The sequence below is a fragment of the Aspergillus pseudotamarii genome (genome assembly GCF_009193445.1).
Source record: "Aspergillus pseudotamarii strain CBS 117625 unplaced genomic scaffold BDV38scaffold_33, whole genome shotgun sequence".
Taxonomy (NCBI): Eukaryota; Fungi; Ascomycota; class Eurotiomycetes; order Eurotiales; family Aspergillaceae; genus Aspergillus; species Aspergillus pseudotamarii.
The window spans coordinates 165,572-190,043 of record NW_022475047.1 but is presented as its reverse complement, the minus strand read 5'-3'; the positions used below and the strand labels follow the sequence as shown (position 1 = coordinate 190,043).

Below are 24,472 nucleotides of genomic sequence, written 5' to 3'. Positions count from 1 at the left end.
TCCCAGTTGTCTTAGCTTCACTCTAGCCTATCCAGAGAGGATGCGGTCCAATAGGAGTCGAGGAACACACTTCCACTTTAGGTCTAGCCTGGATTCTGTGCTAGCCCTCGAGGCTCGGATATACGGAGTAAGTCGAATATCCAACAGAATACGATTCATTTTCTTGGTTGCCCCGTTTATCTCCCGACATGTTTACGTACTACCATGTCTCTGCAGAGGATGACTGAGCTGTAAGAATTCACCAAGATTGATAAAAGGTGGAGATGCCGGTGTAAGCTAAGTTCAATCACACCCCTATATTAACCACAAAGACCTTGCAGCCAACAGAATCCACCATTGTAAGATCATATTCCTCCATTCTGGCTATCATGGCAACCATTAATATGCATTAGTATTTTAGGGGCTCCCAGAGCCGTCTTTAACTGTGACAGAACGTGCTGAATCCGACCCTCTCTCCTCAAAAAGTGCTACCAGAGTCTGCATCACGATAGAACGCCTGAGGCTCTGCATATCTACCTGAGAGCAAGGGCCAGAGGGTGATGCGGGAGAAGAAAAAGGCTGGGTGGTGGAAGATGATGACCGACAACCGGCGGTTTGCTCATCTTGCTGCGCCATCTCCGACATTACACGTAGTACGTCTTTCCACCGTTTCCTCAATATTTCTAGTTCCGACTTCAATCGCTCGTTTTCTCCCTCTATTCTATGATTCTCCGTCCTTAATAGGTGGAATAAATCTGACAACCGTTTGTTTTCTGTGCGAAGTACGTCCATCTTGACCTGCGTTTGAACTCTCTCCTGCTCTCTCCGTTCTCGGAACCGACGCTGGGCTTCGCGATTTTGGGATTGTCGTCGATTAATAGTCTATGGCATCGACGTTAGCGCCTTTGGTCAAAAGCTAGGTTCATTATGGACAGTGGATCTTGGGCTATTTAGTCACCCACATTGGATATTCGGTGCCCGCTATTATCGATATGCTGTGAGTCAACACCTATGGTACCCATCATTGCAGAGTCCAGTGGATTCATAGCGATGCAGGCAGTCACTTCTGGTGGCGAAAGGCTGGACGATGGGGAAATTGGTATTGAATGCAGAAGCGCGGATGTGGTTCCAGTGACCATGGTTGGGATATATCGGATATCCTCTGTCAGCATGGAATGTGGGTGGTAATTGGAGTCACGGTTATGATGATGATGGTCATGATGGGACACGGGTTCATCCCATTGCAAAACCCCGATCTCCGCATCATACTCGGAGTCTGTTGCTTGCCTCGGACGCAGGTCTACCGCAGAGGCTGTGGAGGAATCCATAATGACGAAAGAACGCACTTTAAGACGATTGATCGGAAAGGTAAGATGCCGAGATCCCCCGCGTTAACGGGGAAGCTTCAGATTATATACGTCGCCATGTGAAAACCCTTCGGGAGCACGATAATGAGATGGGAAAAGCCTCAGCAAAGTTGCGTCAAGCTATCATAGCACCCGCCTCTCGTCTGGACCGTGTTGATTGGCAGACTCTTGGAATCCAGAGCAGTCCGGTCCATGTAGGCCTAAGAACTAGCCCTAATCTGGGAGTGACTTGCTGGACGCTGATTCGACGGAACTTTCGCTAGATCAGATAAGGCGATACCGGTGATTAACCTAACCCTAAATTTAGACTAGGACTCCACTTGCCTGTCTCTGAATAATTTTCGCTGTGTGACAGATACCAAAGCTAGAGTTAAGTTCTCTCGGTTGGATGGGGATGCCCCACCAACAGCCCATCATCTTTTAACCGTGAGACCATTTTCCCAGAACGGAAGCGCAAGGCACCATTTCAGTGGACAGCCATGAGCGGAGCTATATTTCGCTCCATTATAAGGATGGAACCGAGCCGCCGGTGTATCACTAAATACCAAGTCTGTGGTTCTTATCAACCACTCACGACCCTGTTACCCCAGACCATAGGGAGGCCTGGTCATGCAGTGAGCAACATCTGATGTTGGCAATTTAAACGAGCAAATTACTGCAGAGGTTTAGCATCTGTTGCCCGGGATAAGAGGTACTACTGTAGGATGCACGTGGTCCTGTTCGACCCACTTAATTGAATAACCCTCCCGGTTCGAATGATCCAAGCCAATTCACCATCCTGACTCAGCACTAATTCTTCGCAAGGGTGCCCGAGCATTTAAGCTCGTCTCAACGATACACTTAAACTGTGGAAGAAATGTACCCAAGCCTCCGGGAGTGCCATGTTATGGACACTCCAACTGGCCCCCACACTGCGGCCCGGAGCCCTGTTTGTCCTTCGGCAATCTCCCGACGTGTCGCTTATTATTGCGATTTTAGGAGGCAGTGCAAGAGTGTGCATGGTCCTTGCAGCCACTAGTCTTAGATCCTTCGTTACTAGATTAATGGCATGCTGTGTGGTGGTGGTCCAGTATTTCGCACTTGGGATTACATTCGAGCAAAGTCCTCTAAAAATGTAGTACAGGCAGATTTGCGTTAGACCTTGTCGTAGTGGTTAGGGGTTTAAGGACACTTGTTTTTACTTTCTACCCCTTCTTTCCTCTTTGGTTAAATCATGAGCTTTGGATTCTAGCTTCTTTGCTTCAAAAGTCCGAATCAGCAATGATTGTTTAGTCTAGAACTCATTCTCGCTAGGTCTAGCCATTCCCTTTCTACCACGCACGCAGTCTTGTTTTACTCCTTGAAAGGCAATTCACAACATTGATACCTGGCCTGACACTAATTTCACCAAGCTGACTTCCGCGTGGCGATCACCTTCGACAGCCCTGCAGATCACAGACCCAATCAAGGGATCGGAAGGCGTTTGGCTGAAAGAATCTAAGACACCCACTAAGCCACTGGCCCCAGAGATCAGCGACAGCAGTGGGCCACTGTTTGCCGAACCCACAACGACCACTGATCTTCTCGACTTGCCAGCTTATTGAAGAGTAATGGGTTAACGTCAAGCAACAGTAACCTCAATCGCTTGGACTTCACATAGTAGAAGTTCCTGGCGCTGAATCTGCGGTAAATGTAGTAATCTCTTCGAGACACCTTTGCGTGACTTTATGATACATAATTCCTTAAAAGCTATACTCCGTACCGTCGGTCATATGAATTCCAACATTTATCTCAATCTGTGGCTTGTCATCTTATATTGTCAGGCTAGACTCAAAGAGGAAGGTGATTCCTCGCTTCTCTTGATTAGTGGTGAAATGAATTTCCTTCTCTTCTTCTTCTTCTTCTTCTGTTTTTAATGATAATTTATTTATCCTGATTACCATCGTCTATTCGTGGGGTCTACAACTCTAGTAGATTGGGCAATCACTTCTCCCTTTCTCCTCACCAGCATATAAGAAACCCCTCATGAAAATCTTACTTCAGTGTAAACTACGGCTACATTCCTAACATTCTACATTATACCCACATCTACCAAGTAATATTCTCTTTCAGAGACCTTCATAAACTATGCATTCTATTTGCGATCATCAACAGGGGCCAGAGATTTGAACCCCCTTCAACTGTGCTTACAAACCATGTAGAACCAGAATCAATATATGCACAGTGATGAGAGATTCAACGAGGGAATGGCTATTCTATTAGTATGTGAGCTATGGATATCTATTTACGAAGCTAATATTATTCTAGTCCTTCCTTTGTCCTTAGCTAGATGTGCATAAGAGGGTTTCTGGTTAAATGATTTCATTTCTCGATGCTATGCATTACTATCTAGATTCAGGAGTCCTTGACATAAACCTCCTGGACACCTTCACAAGGGAAAACTCTAAAACATAATCCTGCTTTTTGCCTTCTGCGTCTCTTGTTCTCATGGAAGGCGATTGTTGTTGACCAGGGTTTGTTCCCTAATATCAACATGTCTTCCCTTATAGTCGTCGACATTACTGGCTTCCAAAATATCTCGGTGGTGGTTTTCTATTTTTAGTATGTCCACTTCGATAGGCCGAGGTATAGCTGACGTTGGCCTGTGGTGAAGAGTCATCGCGGTGATAAAGGTTCTTCAAAAGAACTAGATTACTTTCAACAATAACCGAGACATCATGTATCCGTAAACTGCCTAGGATAAAAAGTAATCGCTCAAACATAGCGCATAGCGCACAGAACCTGTTTGTTTATTGCTTGTAGGCCTGATCTCATCAGCACATAGTATCCGCGGTACACTCCGATGTATGCCTTGTCGTCGGGCCCACGTAGTAAGAATGGGGATCCCTATGGCACCCTTCTAGCCCGAACGTTGCCTGATGAATCTAAGTCGTGTGTCCAATTCTGAGATCGCTCAAGACATGTTCTATGTTGACAGATATAGCCAATTAGAAGATCGGTTTGCCTCACTCGACCCCTCCCACCACTCTTGCCGCCCCTGAAGAAAACCGTTCTTCTTATCCTCAGTTATCTATCCGACGTGCTTGCCATCAGTGCCATATCAGCAGATGAGTCGTTGACCGAGGCAGAGCTCGGTATCATTACTGTCACTGCTGCTGAGTGCCTGCTCCACTAATGCACACTCATCGCCAGACAGGGCTATCTATGGCTGAGGCGTAGCCCTAGGTTCACTCTAACTGCCAACCATGCAACAGCCCGTATATACAAGCTGTAGCAAATTTCCCGCCTAATTTCCAAAAACGCTAATTAAAAGCAGAATGGTGTTAATGCCAATTTACACACCTGCTACATAATAATAAGAAGTACCTTATAGTCTCAGGCAGGGGCTATTTCCATAGCGGTTTGCTTGATAGACTTAGGCGTCTATCATCCGGTTGTGTGAAATACCAGCCTTCCACATCCCCGAGCAGTTTTCTGAACTGTTCTGCTATCAGTTTCTTCCATAGCGAGGAGCGCATAGGCTGGTCGTAAAGAAACATATGGGCCGGGATAATACCCCAGGGATAAGTCTGGATATCTTCTGTTATTCTCATATTTCTGCTGAGTAGGACCAGCGATCCTGTGCTGGCTTCGAGGTTTTTTGCAATGTAGGCGGGCGAATCGCTTTCCATTGTTGAGACGTTCTCACTTCGCCCCTCAAAGAACAGAAAGTCCAATGTCTGGATGGTCCAGCTTCTTTACGAGGACGTTCTTTTGTGGCTAAGGAAGATTCGCTATCCTTGAGATAGAAGTGAATGAGTATATCAATTCGTGAAACAGTCAACAGTTATAACTTATGATTAGCATGCTGTGACCGAATCGCAGAGTAAATAGCATACTAGTTCCCGCTCAATATTGATATGACGGTCCTCAGCCTTGTTTATCAGCCCTTTCCTTATCCAGGTGGAGCGAGTGTAATTGATTTATCTCTGAAACATATCATGCTGTTCAGTTGGTATTACTCGGACCCAAAAGTTCCTGTAAAAGAAATGAAGTTTGCCGTATGTCATGTCGGACATACCCTCTGTAAAATCACTTTAGTATTATCATAGCTTGCCTTTCTGGCCTTAAGAACACTAGACTTCTGACCGGGGTGAAAAAGGTCCCGCCACTAACGCAGTCCCAAACACCGACAACGCACTGGGCTATACGTGCCCTAGACAATATCAAGCAGCCTTAAAACGAATCGCACTTTTCCCCATATAATATGAGCCTGGTACATTCAGGGTCAACCCCTCCCTCCCTCACATGGCGCCCTTAACAGTCTCTTATCTTGATGTCCTTAGAGCATGAATTCAAGATCAAGATTTAAAACATCTGGGGTCACCTCTCCCTCGCTCCCTTTGTGCCCCTTGTTAAAAAGCATCAAGCATGGTCGCGTCATCCTCCATGATATCTTTGCCATGGAGGACACAAGCCTCCGCGGGTATTTCGATGGCAGTAGGACCACTAGGATCATTAGTCTAATGCGGACACTGATAGGATACAAGGGAATTATGAAGGGGAGCTTCTGGCCATGCACAAAGCCGCCCTGAGAAACTGTACCACTATTGCTGTTAGCAGAAGCACGCTAACAGGAGCAGCGATATATATCTGACCCTTCCAGAATCGATAGTTTTCCTGCCGGCAGCCTCGAAGTCCTCTTGAGTAGAATATTCGCTACCCTTACCCGCGGCGACGCAATTCGAACACGTGCCGCTCCTTGCAGCTGCCTCGTTGCTATGGCCATATGTGATAGTGGCCATATAGCAATTTAATCTTAGAATGGACTTACCCCGTTTCTGGTCGTGCCGGTGTGCTGTATACATGAATGCCCGTACTTAACGCCCGCTGAACGATGCCGAAGGACATCCCCCCCCATAGCCAAAGTGCTCGAAGCGATCATATCCGTGGTGGAATCGATACCCCAAGCTACTGCATGGGCTATATTACACAAATTAAATTGCCAGCAGACACCGACACCTCTATCTTGGCAATGTGGTGCAAAAGAGGCACCGTTTATCCCAGTGCTCGAGGAGCCAATAAAGGTGAGAAATCTTACGTCGTTAGATCGGTTAACGACTTCGTCCCGGAAACGATGAAACAAAGAAGCTGCGCGGCTCGTTCTGTCAACTGCCATGATTGTGGGTTCAGTCCCGTCGTGGTTCGGCTCAATGATTTTAAGTCTCTCCTTTAAGGCCACTTGCACTTCTGAGCGCTGTATAACTGGTGAAACGCCCCCACAACCTGTCTGTATCACGAGCTATAGAAAACGAGCGCCTGAAACGACGTGTCTGTCCCGTGGATGATATTCAACCGATGAAGGTCGGCAATGGCAGAATCGACATAACGAACATCATCGAATCGCTCGATGTCGAAAGGCCAGGATAAAAGGTGTTATGGATAACCCAGAGATTGTCCACGAAAGGAGTACATGCGATGCTGAACCCGCTGAGCTATCACATATTGTTCAAAATATACATGAATTTATATATACACCCCCGTTGGGAGGCAGCATAGTTGTAGGGCTTCGGTGAGGATCAGGAACACAACGTGAGGTAGGAGAAAGAAGATGATAGAGCGACCGAAAGGGGGATAAAGTGCAAACAGGAAGGCCATATTTATAGATAAATGAAAAACTTAGCATGACAGGAATTTCTTTGTGAGAATGAAATACATCTGGCCAGAATGATGGCCGCTACTCTCCCGATCCTTGTCAGATAGAAATTGGTAAGCTGAGCGATTCTGTTGATTGAAAGCACCTCATTCACAATCTCCTATACTGTGCAGTTTTTCTGTAGCCCCTGAAAATTAACATGGCATGGCCAACTTAGATTAAGGACTATCCTATGAAATAATTGCAGTTCCTTCCATTGTGTTGGGGGAAGGATACTCAAGCTCGGCATTGCAGAGCATTCCAACACCACATTACCACTAGATACCACTTGGTGGACACATCTATACAAATTAACATACTAATAATATGAAATGGAATACAGAGGTAGTAGTAATAATCCTCCGGTATATTGAAGATGTCATCAATTCATACAGCCAAGCTTCAGCAAGGAATTAAAGGACATAGATAGAAAATGAGATAAGTGAACAAAATGCCTCCCGCTAAAGCCGAATTCACAGCAGTGTCTCTGTATGCGCCACAATTCTCCATTCCCCATCCGATGATTGACTCCATGTCGTTGATCCCGTGGCCCGATACTGCTCCTTTCCTCTCGAGGCATTGATATTGTAGGTAACGGTACCCGCCATGAGATCAATGATGATGACTCGGACTTCCTTCAACTCGAACGCATCGAAATGATGAAATGGGGGCTTCAGTGTTTCTTGTAGAGAAGGTTCACCGTCCAGAGTCAAGATAGGTGTTTTGGGGAATAGGAGATTGGCTTCAGAGTTGGACAGTTTCTCGATCTCGGGGCCGGGGTCAGCGGAGGTGAGAGCGGTCCACAGACTGCGCTCTTTGATGAGGAGATCCTCGCGGATGCGTTCGTGGATAGGAGCCATTTCTGCTGGTATATCCATCAATCTCAGTTGCATATATTGACGTAGGAGGGATGGATATTCGTACACACCTTGATGACGTTATGCCCTTCTAGTCCGGAGTAAGATGTGACTGTTGCAGAGTAAGATGCTTGTCTCTTCCACCTCGCTGAGAATAGTGACCTGCTTATATCCTCTCTATAGTCGTCGATAGGGATGTACCTCTTGAGCAATAAAAAGAAACTAGGTTGGGAGGGCCCATGTATGATATAGGGTCGCAACCCTTGGAAACCATCTGACAGCGGTGGGTGACGTCATCCCCCCGACCACACGTGGATGACGTGTGATGCATCTGCCCTACTTTGCGGATCGACCCAGCCAGAGATGTCATTGTCTTCGGTCATGCGATGACACTTCTTGGCTTGTACTACTTGCGCGGCCTTTACTTCCACTATCTATGGTTATCTAAAATTGGGGTGGATCCTGGAAGGCTCGGGAATCTGACGCACGCAATACATGAGAACGTTGTCTTCCCGGTCAGATGTCCCCGTATGAGTTTAGTGTGATCTAAAAATCTGTCTGCCATTGCATGAGTATATAAATTATCTTGATGGTGTGTTAATATGGATAAGATATTAGGAATAGGTTTACTGTGTGCAAGCTACACCTTGTGGTTAGACACGACGCAGCCAACAAAATTAAAACACAGTCTAGTGAGGTCTATCTCGTGCAGAATATTTACATCTAGAATTCTATTCCAAAGTGACAAGCAAAGCCTGAGGTATATCACTAGATGTGGCACGTAACAGTCATGCTGATACATGATATGGCCACGTTGACCCTTCGGCTAATGGCTCTATGGAATCTTTCTCCGAAGAAGTACAAGAAGCTCACAACCGAAGGAGAGTATCCACCCTGACTATGATTGGGATGTTTTCCGATATGACCACATCTTAATGCGATGCCGCATGTGCTACGATGTGGGCATATTGACAAACGTGACTACACGGCCATTATATTGCCCCTCAGGTGTACTACTACGTAGTATAATACGAGCTTCATCAGATTCAATACATGCCACATTCAAATCTGAAAAAGCTGAACATGAATAATAGTCATATCACCCTACGCTTCTAGGTATCGGTTCGCGTTAACTAATAATTCGCCAAGAAGAGTTATTATATTGACGTGACACCTATCGCAGCTCCAGAATAAGCTAAAAAGGCCAGACCCTTCACTATACCCCATGTACTAAACCTCTGCTGGGGTAGACCTTCCATCGCGTTGCCGAACATATTCCGAGATAAACATTAGAAAACACGGGAGTGATAAGAGACGCGACCCAAGCTTTGTATTTCAGTTTCTTATCTTTGGCCAAGGCGGTGATATGATTATCCGAACAGTTGAAATTTCAACACCAAATTCTCGTCTATAAGCAGGACCTCCAGCGGTAGAAGGATAGAAGAGCATGGACGGGGGTAAGATTGAAACTAATGCTCCTTCTTTTCACAACAATGTTTTGTCAACAACAATGAGTTTGTTACTAAATAGCCCCATGGAAGTCTATCCGCGGCCTCCGAAGATTTTTCTCGAAGTTGGTGCAAGTGTGGGCCAGATACACTCTCGGAACTAACCCTATACCTCAAGCATTCTTTTACGTTTCGTTTCCTCTACCCCGAATCCCAAAAGCGCGCCATGTTACTCTACAATCCAGCACAGACAAGTCGTGCTCTACTCTACGCTGAGAATATGCGCTACATCTTACAAATATGCCAATTGCAGTGGGGGGCATCAATATATCGTAGTAACCAAGTAACGTCATTTCCGTGGAAATTGTACCGATAAAGGACCCCATGAGAGATATCATTGGCCTGTTATCGCGATTTTGCAGACCAATCCCCGCTATTGGTGCTGATCTTTCCTGATAAGGGCATTTTGATATGATAGTCTATCGCTCTCGGCACTGATCGGCGGTTGCCGATGGATACAAGGCAAGGAGGAAAAAAAGAAGTGAAAAAAAAAAAGAAATTCCGGGAAAGGGTACCTAGACGCGACAGAGAACGTGCGATATAAAAGCCTCCCCCCGCGCAATTGATACGGCCCCAGCAAAGAATCTGCAAGTCATTCGCACCATGCAGCTTCTCAACACCATCGCTACTGGCTTGCTCCTTAGTAGCAGCTGCCTGGCAGCTGCCAACCCTGCAAAATGGCAACGCTCCGTGCCTCAAGCCCCCAAGAAGGCCGCCCCGAAGGTGTTCATTGTGTCCATGGTACGACCCCTTGCGTGAAGTGATCGGAGATGGACAATCCTAACATCTCACCAGTTTGAACCCGAAGCCGCTGTCTGGTGGGGAATCCCCGAATTCGACCTCCTGGCTCACAACATCACCATTCCCGGTGCCTCACCGGTGTTCCCTGACGTTCACTGTGCTGCCGACTACAGTGTCTGTCAGCTCATCACCGGAGAGGGAGAGATCAACGCCGCCATCACAGTGTCATCCATTGCCCTCCACCCTTTCTTTGACCTCACCCACACCTACTTCCTCGTTGCCGGTATCGCCGGTGTCAACCCCAAGGTAGCCACCATTGGCAGTGCCACCTTCGCCAGATATGCAATCCAGGTTGCCCTGCAGTACGAGATCGATCTCCGCGAACTGCCCAACAACTTCACCACCAGCTACTTCCCCCAGGGCGCCTATGCCCCCGACCAATACCCCACCAGCATCTACGGCACCGAAGTCTTCGAGGTGAACGCCGATCTGCGCGATCTGGCCGCCTCCTTCGCCAAGAAGGCCAACCTCTCCGACTCCGACTCCGCGAAGGAATACCGCAGCAAGTACAGCGCCGAGGGCTACGAAGCCGCCACCAAGGCGCCCTCCGTCCTCAAATGCGACGTCGCCACCACGGACGTCTACTACAGCGGCAAGCTGCTCAGCGAGGCCTTCGACAACACCACCGAGGTCTGGACCAACGGCACCGGCAAGTACTGCACCAGCGCCCAGGAGGACAACGCAACCCTGCAGGCCCTGCTGCGCACTTCCGCCCGCAACCTCACCGATTTCTCCCGTATCATCGTCATGCGCACCGGTTCCAACTTCGACCAGCCTCACCCCGACGAGTCTGCCCTCCAGCACCTCCGCTACGTCGATGCCGGTGGCTTCGAGCCCTCCATTAAGAACCTGTACAACGCCGGTATCGAGGTCGTCAACGGTATCCTGAACGGCTGGAACACGACCTTCAAGGCCGGTGTCAAGCCTTCCAACTACATCGGCGACATCTTCGGTACCCTCGGCGGCACCCCGGATTTCGGACCCGGACGTAACCAGGCGCTCGCAGGTGCCGGTGCGATCACTAAGAGAGGACTCGTCCGTCGCGGCCTGATGCTGGTTTAAGCCTTCATCGCAAGATCCGACCATTCGTCAAGTCTGTACGATATGAATTTACGTTAGCATAATATCTAACTTTTTTATCCCAGCGAGGCAATTATCCTTAAGATAGCTCCTCGCTTATTTTACCCATCAACGTCGATGAATGCATGAATGTACAATAACCATGAGCAATTCCCATAGACAAAAGTCCCGCACTAGAACTCCCATATAAAAGAATAAATTGCATAACCCCTCCCGCAATATTGTACTCACAAGACTAAATCCCTCAGGAAAGTGGACCCCAACATAACATAAAAATCACTCCAAGGGTCTCGTTCATCATCCACAATCGATCAGAACCCTGACCCAAGTTCCAACACCAAGGGGGCCTGGGTTCACACACCCATGGAAAGCAAGAACACCTTCCCCACTATAATCCACGTTCCTCATACGTGGCGTACGTATATCAATCAGTGTTGATTAAAGTATGCAATGCAATGAACCTCGGCCGCCTCGGGTAATTCTTTGAAGATTCATCATGGGGGCCCATGGAATATCATTACAGGTACACACGGAGTACCGTCTGCTGTAATCTCCGAGGGGCGGCTCTTTATGTGCATTGCCACAAAACCAAGAAGTTGAAATTAATGTAACCTGTCTTATGAACGTACGTCAACCATCGCTGATAAATCAAATATCTGACCTGTCATCCAAAAATAGGTTTTTTGTTTTAATAAACACGCGGTATATTGGTTGGGGGTGGGAAGTCAATGTTGACTTCCGAATCAATAGACTCTTCAAACTACTCTCTAGTCTACTCTTAGGTTTAGGATTGATCTCAAGCGAAGATGTGAATTTGCGGTGAAGAGAATAAGATTCTAGATACATTAGCTACATTCTCTGCGGAAAGGAAAAGGGAGGTAAAAAAAAAAACTAAAAAAAAAAGAAAAAGAAAAGAAAGAAAAGAAAAGGGAGGGAGATCTACAAGACGATCTCGCGATATTCAGGAGAGTCTTGAAGAAAGCCGCACGATCACCCAATTTTCTTCGTCTTCTGGAGCGTGCCCGAGGTAGTCGGTATTCGGTACGTACCGTACCTTTGACTTCCATCCAGTGGAAAGCGCAGGCACAGAAAGGCCCTAGTCTATTTCCAGGGTCTGTTCGGTGAAGATGGGTCTGTTGTGGGAAGCTGGTTCTCCTTATCACTGGACGGTGTACGAAGTACCTCAAGGACTATCCCATGGCAGCGGCACAGAAGTGCAGATCACTACGCTACAGGACACCGGGAGAGGATTGTATCCATGGAACCAGTGTACCCTACGACCCAGTTGAAGTTGCTAACAAGAAGGAAATATATCCCGACGAATGTAACGTAGGATCTATATCGGTAAATGTCAGAGGTGCGAAATTTTTTTTTTTAAAAAAAAAAAGAATAAAAACAAAATAACAACAAAAAGAATAAAAAGAACACTACAAAAGTAGTCCCAATGGCCTGGTTCCGGTTTTGTTGCCAAGCAGGACTAAAAAACTAGAATTCATTAGCCCCAAAAGAAATATACTTAACTTAGCACTTGGCGGTGGTTGTTTGCTATTTTAGAAAGGGTTTAATGAAGGTCTGACTTTTCCGCGGGCTTTGACGGCGGACTTTGCCCTAAGCGAGTGTTGGTTCCACATGGGTGGCGGTTTCTAGAGGGCTTCTAGGGGGATTATTTTCTGCATTGATCCTTGCCACGGGCAGGGTTTGTGATGTGTTCAAAACGGGGAGTTCTTTTCTTCATCATTAGATATGCCATGATTTGATAGATGTGGTAGTACAAGTCAGGCTAGAATTCTCAATTGGGTGTGAAACAGAGGCAGAGGCATGAAGTACCATGGTTCACTGTTTTGCGTTCTAAAACTTCAAAGCATCTGGCATAAGGTTGTTCGGATTGAACCGGAAACGCTTGAAATCCCTTGGAATATTTTTTTTGGCATTAGCTCGTTCATATAGAGTGAGACTTCGGATAAGGAGCTTTGTCCCCCCCGGATTATAATAAATACATGAATAGATAGGTAGTGAACAAAGGAAATCTAAGAATATACGGAGAAAACAAGAACACAACTCCCAGGTAATTTCGGCGGAGACCGAATTCCCCGCCCAGAGTCAATGGTCGTGTGGATCCATTTCAACCAGCGGTACGAAACTGTGCCTCTGGGGCCTCTTATTCGCCCCGTAGTCGACCGAGTAGGAAACCGTCTTGTTAATATGACTTTTGCTGAGCGCTTGGGCGGAGCCGAATGTGGGCGGTTTGCTGGGCGTGTTCCTCTGTTCGTAGTAGGACTGGTCGCTTGAATTGCCGAGCACCTTGGGGAAAATATGCACAAGCATCGCTCGGAATGTTGGGAGACAGGCGCACATCACGGCGATGTGGACTTCGATGACCGACCAGTGCACGATCGGTTGAAGTTGGACTGAAGTCATACAGTTAGTTCCAGTCCCACTGAATAGATCCGATGCTTTCGAAAGGCGTCGGAGTTGGGTAAATAATAGTACGTACCAGTAGGGTTGGTATTCCAGCGGTTGAACCAGAAGACAATCACTCGAGCAATTGCAACACCGGTCAGACTGTCCGTCATTGTTATCAGTACGCGTAATAGAGGCATAGAGGACGGGCAAGACGTACACAAGACCCATGGCAAACATAACGCTAACACCGGCCTTTTTACGCGCAGACAAGTTCAGCTTAAAAACCTCGTAGACCGGCATGAGCACCATGACCGTATCCACCCCGATATTGACATAGGCGTTGACGAATGTCACCGCGATGAAGTTGACACACGTCCCTTGCTCGCCGGTCGCCCATTGATCCCAGGCCAGGTGAACTGGAATACACCGCAAGGAATCAGTAAACACCCAGGTGATTCCGATCGCAGCATTCAATCCGATGATCGTGTACGCTCCATAGCGGAACAATTTCGACTGGAAGATTCGCAATAAGAACAGACACACGGAGATTTTCGCCAGCGAAATCTGCGTCTTATACAATATAACAAAGGCAAAGAAGTACTGCGAAAAATCAGTCAGGCGGCCGGGCTGCGGTGCAAGCAAGTAAAAACAAACCTTGAGCACTATTGTGATGTTGTCCAGTGGAGTTATGTCCCACATATTCTGCCCAAAGCCATAATGGATCACTAGGGTTGAAAGTTAGCCTGGAACTATCCGTGATTCACAGGTTTTGAGCTTACTCGTTGCATTGACGCCGAATATGGCTACCGCCAGGCCCTAAAAATATGTCTTAGCAAAAGTCCTAACCTGCATGAGAGCGATGATTAGCCTCACATATGCCACGATAATCGTGTAATCGTCCGGACCCCAGCCACCCCCAAGGCCCATGAATTTAGCAGCAATTCTGTTGGCGAAAAGAAGCGTAGAAAAAATGAGAGGAACGAGTGTGGCTGAGTCTAGTTCCGGACGTCCCTTATGGGGAGCTATGCCGCATTGGCGATTACTGAGTCGGGTGGTGACTGCAAGACAGTTAGGCATCGACAGAGTTTGCAAGATAACTCTAGATACATACGGAGGGTCTGTTTTGGAGTACAGCTTGTGGAAACACAATCGGTCATATTACCCTGAAATGTAGCGTCGCCGCAAAGGCATGTTGTATCGGTAGATGCGCATGACGTCGAATTATCGGCGATTAACTGGCTCTGACAGGTTACCTATGAGGGGGTCAGCAGGAGGACTTCAGGATTCTATAATCCCTCACCATACCGCGCACTCAGGTAAAGTATCTTCTGATTCTGTACTTGCAGCCGCAGCCCCAGCTGCCAGCGTTACTGAAGCCAGAAGCAGTATCCGACGCAAAAGCATTTTCAAGTGATATTATTCCCCAGGAACAGTAGGGGCGGGGGCCAAGCAAAGTGGGATCAAGTTCATTCTTTACAGAACGCCCCGTGGAGGGGAACCGCTGTCTAATATGGAGTCGAGAACGAAAGTCCCAGTTGGAAAGCTTTGATGCAGTGGTCCACTCGGCATGTGCAATGATCCTCAGCAAAATTACCCTAACTGATCCTCCGACCCGTTCACAAGAGCCCAAGATGGCTAGGTGAGCAGATCGTCATCTAGCGTCCAAGCCAGACAGGAGACCTTCCGAGGGCCTTTCAACCTTTCATCCAGTCGGGGACTCTTGGTATTTCGGGGTACGGTCCGGTATTGGACCGCAACGGTAGTCCAAATCAGATCCTTCCATGATTCGCGAATGTTAAGGTCGACGGGGATCGAGTCCAATTTCCCGAAACACTAGATCGGCAGTCGACATGTACGGTTTTGACATCTAGTGCGACTGCCGGCCCAAGAGTTGAGGTGGGTCGGGTCAAACTTGTATTGTCCCTAGAAAGCCTTTGTCGACCTGCACGGGGATCTGGCGGAAACCCTAAATAACGTTGTTTGTTAGACGTCTTTTCGTGGCGGTGGCTTCTACTTGAAACTGACTGCGCAAAAAACAAGAATGCCTTTTCGAGCAAAACATGCGATGATACCGGAATGCAGTCCATCTCTGGGCATCTCCGAACCGGTACTTTCGCCTCCACAGGCTCAACCGCTGCTCCCCCCTTACTGAGCATACCCACTTGGTTCCCCTTCAGCGTCGCTCCACCCAAACTTGCTGCTACGACAGAATTAGCAGTACTACCATTTCGACTCGGTCCGCCATCCATAGACCATTTGCCGTGTAAAGGGGACGATCGCTAGATTACGGTACTTAGTGCTGCTATAAACTTCCCTTGGCCCCTTGGGCCCGTCAGTAAGAATACTTGAAGAGTTCAGTAGAATAATCTCGCATGCAATTATTTGAATTCATGCCGGCCTAGCAATCAACTACTGGTTATTTGTTTTTCTTTTCTTGGGCCCGAGCGGCCATATGTCCGAATTCGACTTGTAATACCCCTGAAGCCCTGGTGCTTCTCTCATCCCTGCCGTTATTCCATGCAGGGGCCATTGCCATGACATCTAATTGTCATTTCGAGAAGCATACCCGGAAGCCGAGTAAACGTCCATTCGAGCATCTGTCAGTGATCCGACCGCAGGCTATGATAGGGTACTGCCGACCTTGATGCGCTCCGCTGGGAAAAAAGTAGACAGTGGGCCCAACATAGCGTTACGTTTATGCATCACCTAACTGGCTAGTTTAATTATGTGCAATTTGCTATGCTGGTTGCTCTATCTCGATTCTCCACACATCAACGTGTTTTCCTGGTTCCCAGCCTCTGCAGAAGGAAAACTCTGCAAGGACTACGTAACCGAATGTAACCCTGCTAATACCCTTATTTTGTTAAGCTTCTGATGACATGCAACTCTATTTTATGACAAGGATAAAATTAGAAGATGCACAATGGTTGCCAGATATCAAAGTGCTAGTTCCGACCAACATGCAATGCACGTGGTGGCTTTCGGAGACGGTTGGAGTTTCATAATAGCGAACCCAATCTCGTGTCTCCATGTGCGATCAAGGACAAAATGAGCAGACATCGCCTCGATTAGCGCGGTCATGGAGGGTCAGCCACTGCTGCATCTCAACTAATACGGAATACCCATCCCTATTTCCACAAATAGAGGCAAGTACAGGGGATAGTCATAGACGTCAAATCGCCAAGATCAATAATAGGGGGGGGGGCCCACGTTCTACACGCTCCGTATATAGAACAAGCATGGGTAACGTTTTTAATCCGGAATAACCCCAGGAATCATATCCATGGCTCACATATGGCCGTGCTGCATACCATGTCTATCATCAGACCCATATATATGCCAGTGATCTAGGTAAGCCTCAATGCCACGCGACACCGTTACGTATCCGCACGGATCAGACCTGAGACTTGGCCGAATGCATGTCAACATGGAGCATGGGACATGGGGCATGAGTATGGAAGAGATTGGAGGACCTCTATGCTAGACATTGGCTGTGTCAGCTCGATCCTAAAAGGAGTTGGCAAGAAGGATTTGGGGCAGCAACCGTTTCATGCTTGGCACTAAACCTCACCTGGTTAGATCAAATCCAACTCACGTGATATATTATGTTACGTAATCAATTACCCGGACTATAGATAGTCCGCAATTACTATTGGAGTCTGTACAGTCCGCCGGAGTTCTCCACCGCTCTCGGCTGAAAAACCGGTCTTTACAGAGGCGGTGAGAACATGGCATCTTCAAGACAAACAGAGCAAAGATATTGAACATCCGAATGATTTTCTATTCCATTTTGAAAACATTCCCAAAAAGCTCTACGTACTAATTCTTAATAGCTGGGTATACTGCTGTAGCACACGGAAACAGAAAATATCGAAACCATATCTGGCCATTTGCAGTTTCGCGTATCACGATTGACTAAGGAGTCACAGTCTATATACTAGTAGTATCAAGTATATATCATTGCACGTTCCTTTTATCCATCGCCCGTCCCTCTTTTATCAAATATCTTTATTCTGTCCACAGCTGTGTATAATGTTTCAATCAGATTGCAAAGCCAGCCTAAAGAACACGGCAAGAGTACTGCGACCGAAGCACAACCGTATGCCATATAGTAGGTTGCACCGAGGATGAAAGTTTGGATACGTTAGCCCTGACACCGACAATGCCGTCCTATTAGTATGATTATCGCCTTACAGAGCACTTTTGGGCAATATTGTGAAGCGCAATGACGTTGCCATCTTGGGATAATACGTCGAGAAACCTTTGGAGGTACCGTGGCTAATTTGATGAGGATATAGTGACGACGCTGTTTGCATACTTCTAGAAAAGACCCCATATCAATGCAAATGATGACTCGGCCCGACTACCTTGAGACGGTACTTTGCCTGCTCGATAGCCAAGCTCCCCTCAGGACTGTTCAATCCGACCATCCTGGCGGTGAAGCAGCATTTCTGTCTGCAGCACAGTCCCTTGCATACTTGAGCCTGGATGAAAAATAACACGGACATGACCATCACGACTGGGTCGGTGATCGTACTTAAAGGGGTTTAGCCAAATATTCATTGGAACGAGTCCTATATTGCCCTGAGTCCGCTGAAAACTATGGCTGCTCTAAACCAGGTCACAATGGGGACGTGACAGCTGATTACTGCCAAAGTCAGGAAGACATTTCAGCGCTCATACATAAGGAACCATATCCCCCGGCAGACTATCAAGACTGATACTGAGCTAAGTACTTCCTTCAGCTGTAATCTGGTCATCGAAGCCTGGTTTCCATCAGCTTTATTCAGCAATAGCCTTAGCTCTTTGTTAATATTCGTGTTAGCTCTAGCCCTAGCTTCTGAATTCCTCAAATAAGTCTAACGGGAAGTAGTTCGCCAGGGCTTGATATCCCGCTACATTGGGGTGTAGATAATCGCCCGAATCGTACTTATCCGCAAGTTGGGCCGGTACCTCAGGATCCCTAAGCACCTCATCAAAATCCAGAACTGCATCAAACACACCACTTGTCCTTATCCATTCGTTAATTCTCTGACGCGTGGCCTCCCTTATAGGATCCGAGTAGGGCTGTACATCGGAAGCGTTACCCGGCGCCCCAAAGGGAGTTATGGTCGCCCCAAACACAGGAATCCTAGCTGCGTGGAGACGAGTCACAATCTGCTGATACGCGACAATAAGTCTATCGCCGATCTTCTTCTGGACTTCTAGATCGGCATCAGCGACTCCGATGTCATTGACCCCTTCAAAGACAATGGCGTATCGGACGCCGGACTGAGCTAGGGCGTCGCGGTCAATGCGACTGATCACGTTTGGACCGAGCCCATCTGCGAGAATTCGGTTGCCTCCTGCTGCTTGGTTTAGGAGAGCGATTGATTTGGTGGTCGGGGTTTGTTGCATGCGGCTTAGGAGAAGGTCGGGCCAACTGGATTCATTAGCTGTGCTTGGGTCGGTATACTAAGTCTGTTGCTTACCGGTTATTCTTGTTGGTGTCGCTTCCTCGTCCGTCGGTGATGCTGTCGCCAATGATTGCACAGCTGCGACTCGTGGATAGGAGAAGAGCTTCAATGGCGCTGATAAAATACCTAACAATCTGTCAGTCCCATATGCAACGGGGTAGTGCAAGCAAGGTCACTAACCAATGATCGACACTCTCTACTGAAGAATCTGTTAGATTCTGCTTTCCGACCCAATCACCCAAGCTCATCCATGACGTTGTTCTACTTCCTGGATGGGAGGTGATCGCACCTCCACTCTGACCCTGTTGCAAATAGATGTCGATAGTGAGCGTGTCTTGCGCTTTCACTGGGAATGTAATGGGGTCTGAAACGACTAAACCTCCATTCGGGATAACTGCGTCTACGACACCACTGAAGAGAACATCCCTCGTGGTATTGCGTTGGATCGCACTCGTTCCGAGCTTCTGGTCTATGGGGAGACTGATGGCAACCTTGGTAATCGAAAGATCTTCAAGGCCGAATGCGTTGGACAAGCGTAAGCGAATCTCATGACCTGGTTGTGTGACACGAATGGTCTGGCGGATGGTAGTGTTTTGAAAGATGGACGTTGAGGAGTTCTAACAGTGTTAAAGACTGAATGTCGCATCCCTGAGAGTGCTTCATACATATGGAGGTGGTGGTAGATTGGCTGGCTCAGTCAACTGAGGCATGGCGGTCCATATGCTAACCCAGTGGGTGTCCGCATTGAGGAAGTCTGCATTGTTGCGTCGGCCTACCGATGAATCAAGAGGATAGGACCAGGCTCTGCGAAATAGGAGGAGTACGGAAAGAATGCGATGGAAAATATGTAGTAACATGATTGATGTTCGAACTGTGATATCTGCTACACAATATGTGCTAGTCGTATACTCTACCGCCAGAGCTTGAGTAGCCTATATATACTCAGAAACTAGAATCCTGGGGTAAATCTTCAAGCCTATTGTACACCGCGAAGCCGCTAAATCTCCATTCCCCCGGATTTCCTGAAGCTTTGAACCGGCTAAACCGGGTAAATAGCGCCTCCTTTCACATATATCATTCGAAGAACCAGTCACAGCTGGTTAAAGGAAATCCTGTTTGGTCTCCTTACACGTAGCGACCGGCAAATCTGTGATCGACACGGTGATTGTTTCTCCGCAAATAATCGGCATGAACTTTTCCTGGGGTAGCAGTGCCCTAATCGGGATATAAATACAGCCCACACCCACAGATAGAATTGTTCACTTTTATAATGCATAGTATATCATAGCATATTTACTAGATGGAGGATCCACAGGTATAAAAATGGTTTCTACAGAGCATTACTTTATGACTGCTTATGCTGGTCCACAGTTATCTCCGCAAACTCCGTGATGAAGCGGGGAACCATCAGAAGATAAATGCCTCCTCTTCTCCAAGCCACCAAGTTTCATCTGTCGCATTGAACGCTAGCCAATATAGACAAAGCTATCATGTCGGTCTTCCAAACCCAGAAAACCGCGCTCATAACCGGTGCGGCCTCGGGAATCGGTTTCGCGACCGCCAAGCTCTGCCGCAGTCGGGGGATGCACCTTGCGCTGCTCGATATCGATGCTGCCAACCTTCACAAAGCGAAAGAAGAACTCGCTGCCGTTGATCCTTCTCTCAAGACCGAGTCATATGAGATCGATGTTGGTGATAAGAACAGGTGGTCTGAAGTTGCAACTGCCATCAAGTCGGTATTCAGGGGAGTGGACCTCGTCTTCTTGAATGCGGCAAGGCCACAGAGAGCGCAGAGTCAGTATGTAGGAAAGATGAAGCCTTGGGCGGATGTAGAGTCATGGAAGAAGGTCTGTATAACTGTGTCGTGTTTTGAAACAAGGGGGCTGGACTGATCGGCACAGACATTCGATACTAATGTCTTCGGACCGCTGAACGGCATCGAGGCCATTCTTCCGTTGCTTCTGTCAACCGACACACCGAAGTCCGTCGTTATCACAGGCTCCAAGCAAGGAATCACAAATCCTCCAGGAGGTGGTGTTCCAGCATACAATGCCTCCAAGGCCGCCATCAAGAGCCTTACGGAGCACCTTGCTCATGATCTTCGGTCGGATCCCGCAACTGCACATATATCTGCACATCTGTTTGTCCCTGGGTGGACCTGGACTGGATTGATGGGTAATGTTGGGCCTACACAGGAGGAGAGTGTCAAGAAGATGGCTGGGGCGTGGTATCCTAGTCAAGCTGCGGAGGTACTGGTCGATGGAGTGGAGAAGGGATCGTTCTATATTATCTGCCCCGATGGAGAGACCGATTGGCCATTGGATCAGGCTAGAATGCAGTGGGCTAGCGATGATGTTGTGGAAGGGCGACCGGCGTTATCTCGTTGGGAGGCGAGTTGGAAGGAACGAGCGGAAGCAGGCATTCGCACTGATGCTGAGCAACGGAGAAAGTAGGTGTGGTACATTATGTTTCGAGCAACTTGGACGGATTATTAGTGGATGTCCTGGCGTAATACAGTCAAAACGTTGTTGATGTTTCGGATGTTGTAAAGAGTGTAAAGGCTTATTTTTGGCCACCGGGTTCCATTCAATCACTGGATCTACTTCCGCTTTTGGACACAAACCCTAAGATGCAAGTGAATGAGAGTCAATTATTCACCCATAGAACAATAAGAACGGACGCAATCCTCAAAATATCTCGTAACGAGAAACTTAACAGGCATTGCATGGATTTATTACACGGCGTAAGACACTGCCGAGGGTAGTACCGTACTAGCAAGATTAAGTTGCCGACAGCATTCCAATTGATAAGATACCAAATCACGGCGGCGCCGAGACGTCGGCCAATGCAACCTATGTAACGTCGACGATCGCCGCATTCGTGCAGCAACGAGAGAGATGCGGAGGTTAGCGTGGGGGTGGCCTCCGTCTTTGGCCCTTTGGAGGTCAAGGCACAGGAGTTACAGTCGCTTATCATCGTCTTCTTCTGGTAAGGTTGCGACCCTGCTGCGCTTATCGCCCATGACGATGATACTCTGCCTTCCGACCTGCATGACGATGTGAGGAGAAGCTTTTTAAACCTGCAGCGTTTGCGAGGGTCACAAAAACTTGAACAACCTGCATCCCTTGCATCAGGTCGACTCTGTTCTTTGCCCGTTCTTCTATTCCCTGCCTCCCCCATCTTCCTTTCCCACCGCTGGCGGCAGGACCATGGCGTCGAAGAGTGTTCCTTCATCTGACCTGGAGCGACATGATACGTTCAAGTCCGGTGGACGGAATCATTCCCTAGATGATAACGGTACTAACAAGTTGGGTGCCTATGCATCTGCGCCAGGTGTAGTCGAAGATGTAGTCCGAGTGGTTGATCATAAGGCTGAGCGAGCTTTGTGTCGTCGATTTGACCTGCGATTGCTTCCAATATTGGCCGTTATGTGTAAGCCTCAACAAGAATTTTATGAAGCTCCATACTGATGAATTAGATCTGTTCAATGCTTTGGATAAAGGAAATTTGGGAAATGCCGAAACCGATAAAATGAGCGAAGGTAAGGCCCATATTCGAATATTCGCTATCCTCCACTAATTGATAGATCTCAACTTCAAACCCAACCAATACAACCTCCTCCTGTCCATATTCTTTGTCCCATATGTCATTTTTGCGCCGCCGTTCGCGATGTTGGGTAAACGGTATAGCCCGGCCCGAGTGCTGCCCATCCTCATGTTTAGCTTTGGCTCTTTCACCCTCCTATCGTCTGCGACCAAGAATTTTGGTGGGATGTTTACACTCCGGTGGTTCCTCGGAATGTCCGAGGCAGCATTTTTCCCGCTAGTGATCTACTACCTGACGACCTTTTACCGTCGCGGTGAGCTCGCCAGACGACTCGCCATCTTCTATGCGGCGTCCAATATCGCCAATGCCTTCTCCGGCCTGATCGCATTCGGCGTATTCCAGATCAAACACTCCAGCATTCCCAATTGGCGCTATCTCTTCATCATCGAGGGCGGAGTAACCGTGCTCTTCTCCATCTTCGCATTTTGGTATCTCCCCCGCAGCGCATCGGAAGCCAAGTTCCTCTCAGACGACGAGAAAGCCCTCGCCTTGCATCGCATCCAAGTCGATTCGAGCGCGGTAGTGAACGAAGAATTTCGCCTCCGCGAAGCCCTCGGCATCTTCAAGCACCCCAGCACTTATGTATTCCTCGGCATTGAAATCTGTCTCGGAGTCCCCATCCAAGGTGTCGCGCTATTCTTACCCCAGATTGTCCAGCGACTGGGCTACAGCACCGTCAAGACGAACCTATACACAGTCGCTCCAAACGTTACCGGCGCAGTCATGCTACTGATCCTGGCATTCTGCTCCGATGGAGTCCGTCTCCGCTCGCCTTTTATCGTCCTTGGTTTTCTACTCACATTCGCCGGGTTCATGATCTACGCTTCCATCAATGACGTCCAAGCTCAGATCCGCGTCGCGTATTTCGCGACATTTATGATGACCTGGGGGACTTCGGCTCCGTCTGTGTTGCTGAGTACATGGTACAACAACAACATCGCGCACGAAGGTCGCCGTGTGCTACTTACCAGTATCGGTGTACCACTGGCCAATTTGATGGGTCTGGTAAGCAGTAACGTGTTCCGCAGTCAAGATAAGCCCAAGTACATGCCGGCATTGATCACGGTTGGGGCGTTTGGGGCTACCGGTGCCGCATTGGCAGGGTGTCTGGGGGCTTACATGTGGTTTGATAATAAGAGGCGCGACCGGAGAGATGGAGTGACGGTTAGAGCGCAGGATGTGCCTACCGAAAGGTTGAGGGATGGTCCGGCCAGTCCTGAGTTCCGGTGGTTTCTGTGAATGTTCGCTTTATGGCAATGGAAATTGTTCTCTGATATCTTGCAGCGTTGGTGTCCATGGGTCATGTCTTGCTGTTATTGAATTTGTATTTCCAGGCGCTGTTTTTGGGAACGATCGCTTGTTGTACGTTTGAACGAGTCTTTACGAAGCATAAGGTTTTTTAAGTAAAGTCATCTTGGACTACTATCGAGCCAGGTTTCTCAGTACATATTGAGTATACAAAAGTGCAGACACGTGATGCTGTTTGTTCCAGTCATCTGACCATTACTGGATGTGCAACTGGCGAGGATCTCAGATTGTACACCAACTACACTAATCCAACCACCGGTGCTTCGCAATAACCTTCGCAAATAATAATCCCGTCCAGCTTTTAAGTTAAGGTTATCTGGTTGCTAAATATGCCTGTGCTCCCAGTCTAGAGAGGTCACGGTACAGAGTACAGAAACCTACATATCTATACGCCAGGTATGCCAGGCTTGCGACAGCCATTGAGTTGGAGAGTATTTAGTTATGGTTTTTATAA

The 24,472-nt window shown here is 47.9% G+C and overlaps 7 protein-coding genes across 7 annotated transcripts; 3 read left to right on the top strand and 4 right to left on the bottom strand.

Annotated features, from left to right (window-relative positions):
* Window positions 1–174: 174 nt before the first annotated feature.
* Window positions 175–1,442, bottom strand: BDV38DRAFT_249313 (putative bZIP transcription factor). The gene is made up of 2 exons (XM_032054833.1): window positions 942–1,442; window positions 175–861 (listed from the first exon to the last, which is right to left on the bottom strand). Exons 1-2 carry the CDS (start codon window positions 1,305–1,307, stop codon window positions 397–399), a joined length of 831 nt encoding a protein of 276 aa, XP_031912662.1. The 5' UTR covers window positions 1,308–1,442; the 3' UTR covers window positions 175–396.
* Window positions 1,443–7,472: 6,030 nt separating this feature from the next.
* BDV38DRAFT_283810 (uncharacterized protein) lies at window positions 7,473–7,859 on the bottom strand (the record flags this gene model as incomplete). The annotated part of the gene is made up of 1 exon (XM_032060111.1): window positions 7,473–7,859. The coding sequence occupies one exon, from the start codon at window positions 7,857–7,859 to the stop codon at window positions 7,473–7,475; it is 387 nt and encodes a 128-aa protein (XP_031912661.1).
* Window positions 7,860–9,835: 1,976 nt separating this feature from the next.
* BDV38DRAFT_110269 (purine-nucleoside phosphorylase) lies at window positions 9,836–11,276 on the top strand. Its single transcript, XM_032050964.1, has 2 exons — window positions 9,836–10,105; window positions 10,160–11,276. Exons 1-2 carry the CDS (start codon window positions 9,968–9,970, stop codon window positions 11,225–11,227), a joined length of 1,206 nt encoding a protein of 401 aa, XP_031912660.1. The 5' UTR covers window positions 9,836–9,967; the 3' UTR covers window positions 11,228–11,276.
* Window positions 11,277–13,345: 2,069 nt separating this feature from the next.
* On the bottom strand, window positions 13,346–15,052 carry BDV38DRAFT_283808 (CFEM domain-containing protein; the record flags this gene model as incomplete). Its single annotated transcript, XM_032060110.1, has 8 exons — window positions 13,346–13,653; window positions 13,740–13,807; window positions 13,866–14,248; window positions 14,303–14,373; window positions 14,428–14,464; window positions 14,522–14,706; window positions 14,760–14,901; window positions 14,954–15,052. The coding sequence occupies 8 exons, from the start codon at window positions 15,050–15,052 to the stop codon at window positions 13,346–13,348; spliced, it is 1,293 nt and encodes a 430-aa protein (XP_031912659.1).
* Window positions 15,053–18,043: 2,991 nt separating this feature from the next.
* Window positions 18,044–19,814, bottom strand: BDV38DRAFT_293773 (SGNH/GDSL hydrolase family protein; the record flags this gene model as incomplete). The annotated part of the gene is made up of 4 exons (XM_032062330.1): window positions 18,044–19,070; window positions 19,120–19,230; window positions 19,285–19,721; window positions 19,770–19,814. The coding sequence occupies 4 exons, from the start codon at window positions 19,812–19,814 to the stop codon at window positions 18,482–18,484; spliced, it is 1,182 nt and encodes a 393-aa protein (XP_031912658.1). The 3' UTR covers window positions 18,044–18,481.
* A 780-nt stretch (window positions 19,815–20,594) lies between these two features.
* Window positions 20,595–22,096, top strand: BDV38DRAFT_271939 (SDR family NAD(P)-dependent oxidoreductase; the record flags this gene model as incomplete). Its single annotated transcript, XM_032057400.1, has 3 exons — window positions 20,595–20,951; window positions 21,006–21,553; window positions 21,991–22,096. 3 exons carry the CDS (start codon window positions 20,595–20,597, stop codon window positions 22,094–22,096), a joined length of 1,011 nt encoding a protein of 336 aa, XP_031912657.1.
* On the top strand, window positions 22,004–24,110 carry BDV38DRAFT_249305 (putative MFS transporter). The gene is made up of 3 exons (XM_032054832.1): window positions 22,004–22,536; window positions 22,583–22,645; window positions 22,691–24,110. Exons 1-3 carry the CDS (start codon window positions 22,314–22,316, stop codon window positions 23,947–23,949), a joined length of 1,545 nt encoding a protein of 514 aa, XP_031912656.1. The 5' UTR covers window positions 22,004–22,313; the 3' UTR covers window positions 23,950–24,110.
* The last annotated feature ends 362 nt before the right edge of the window (window positions 24,111–24,472 follow it).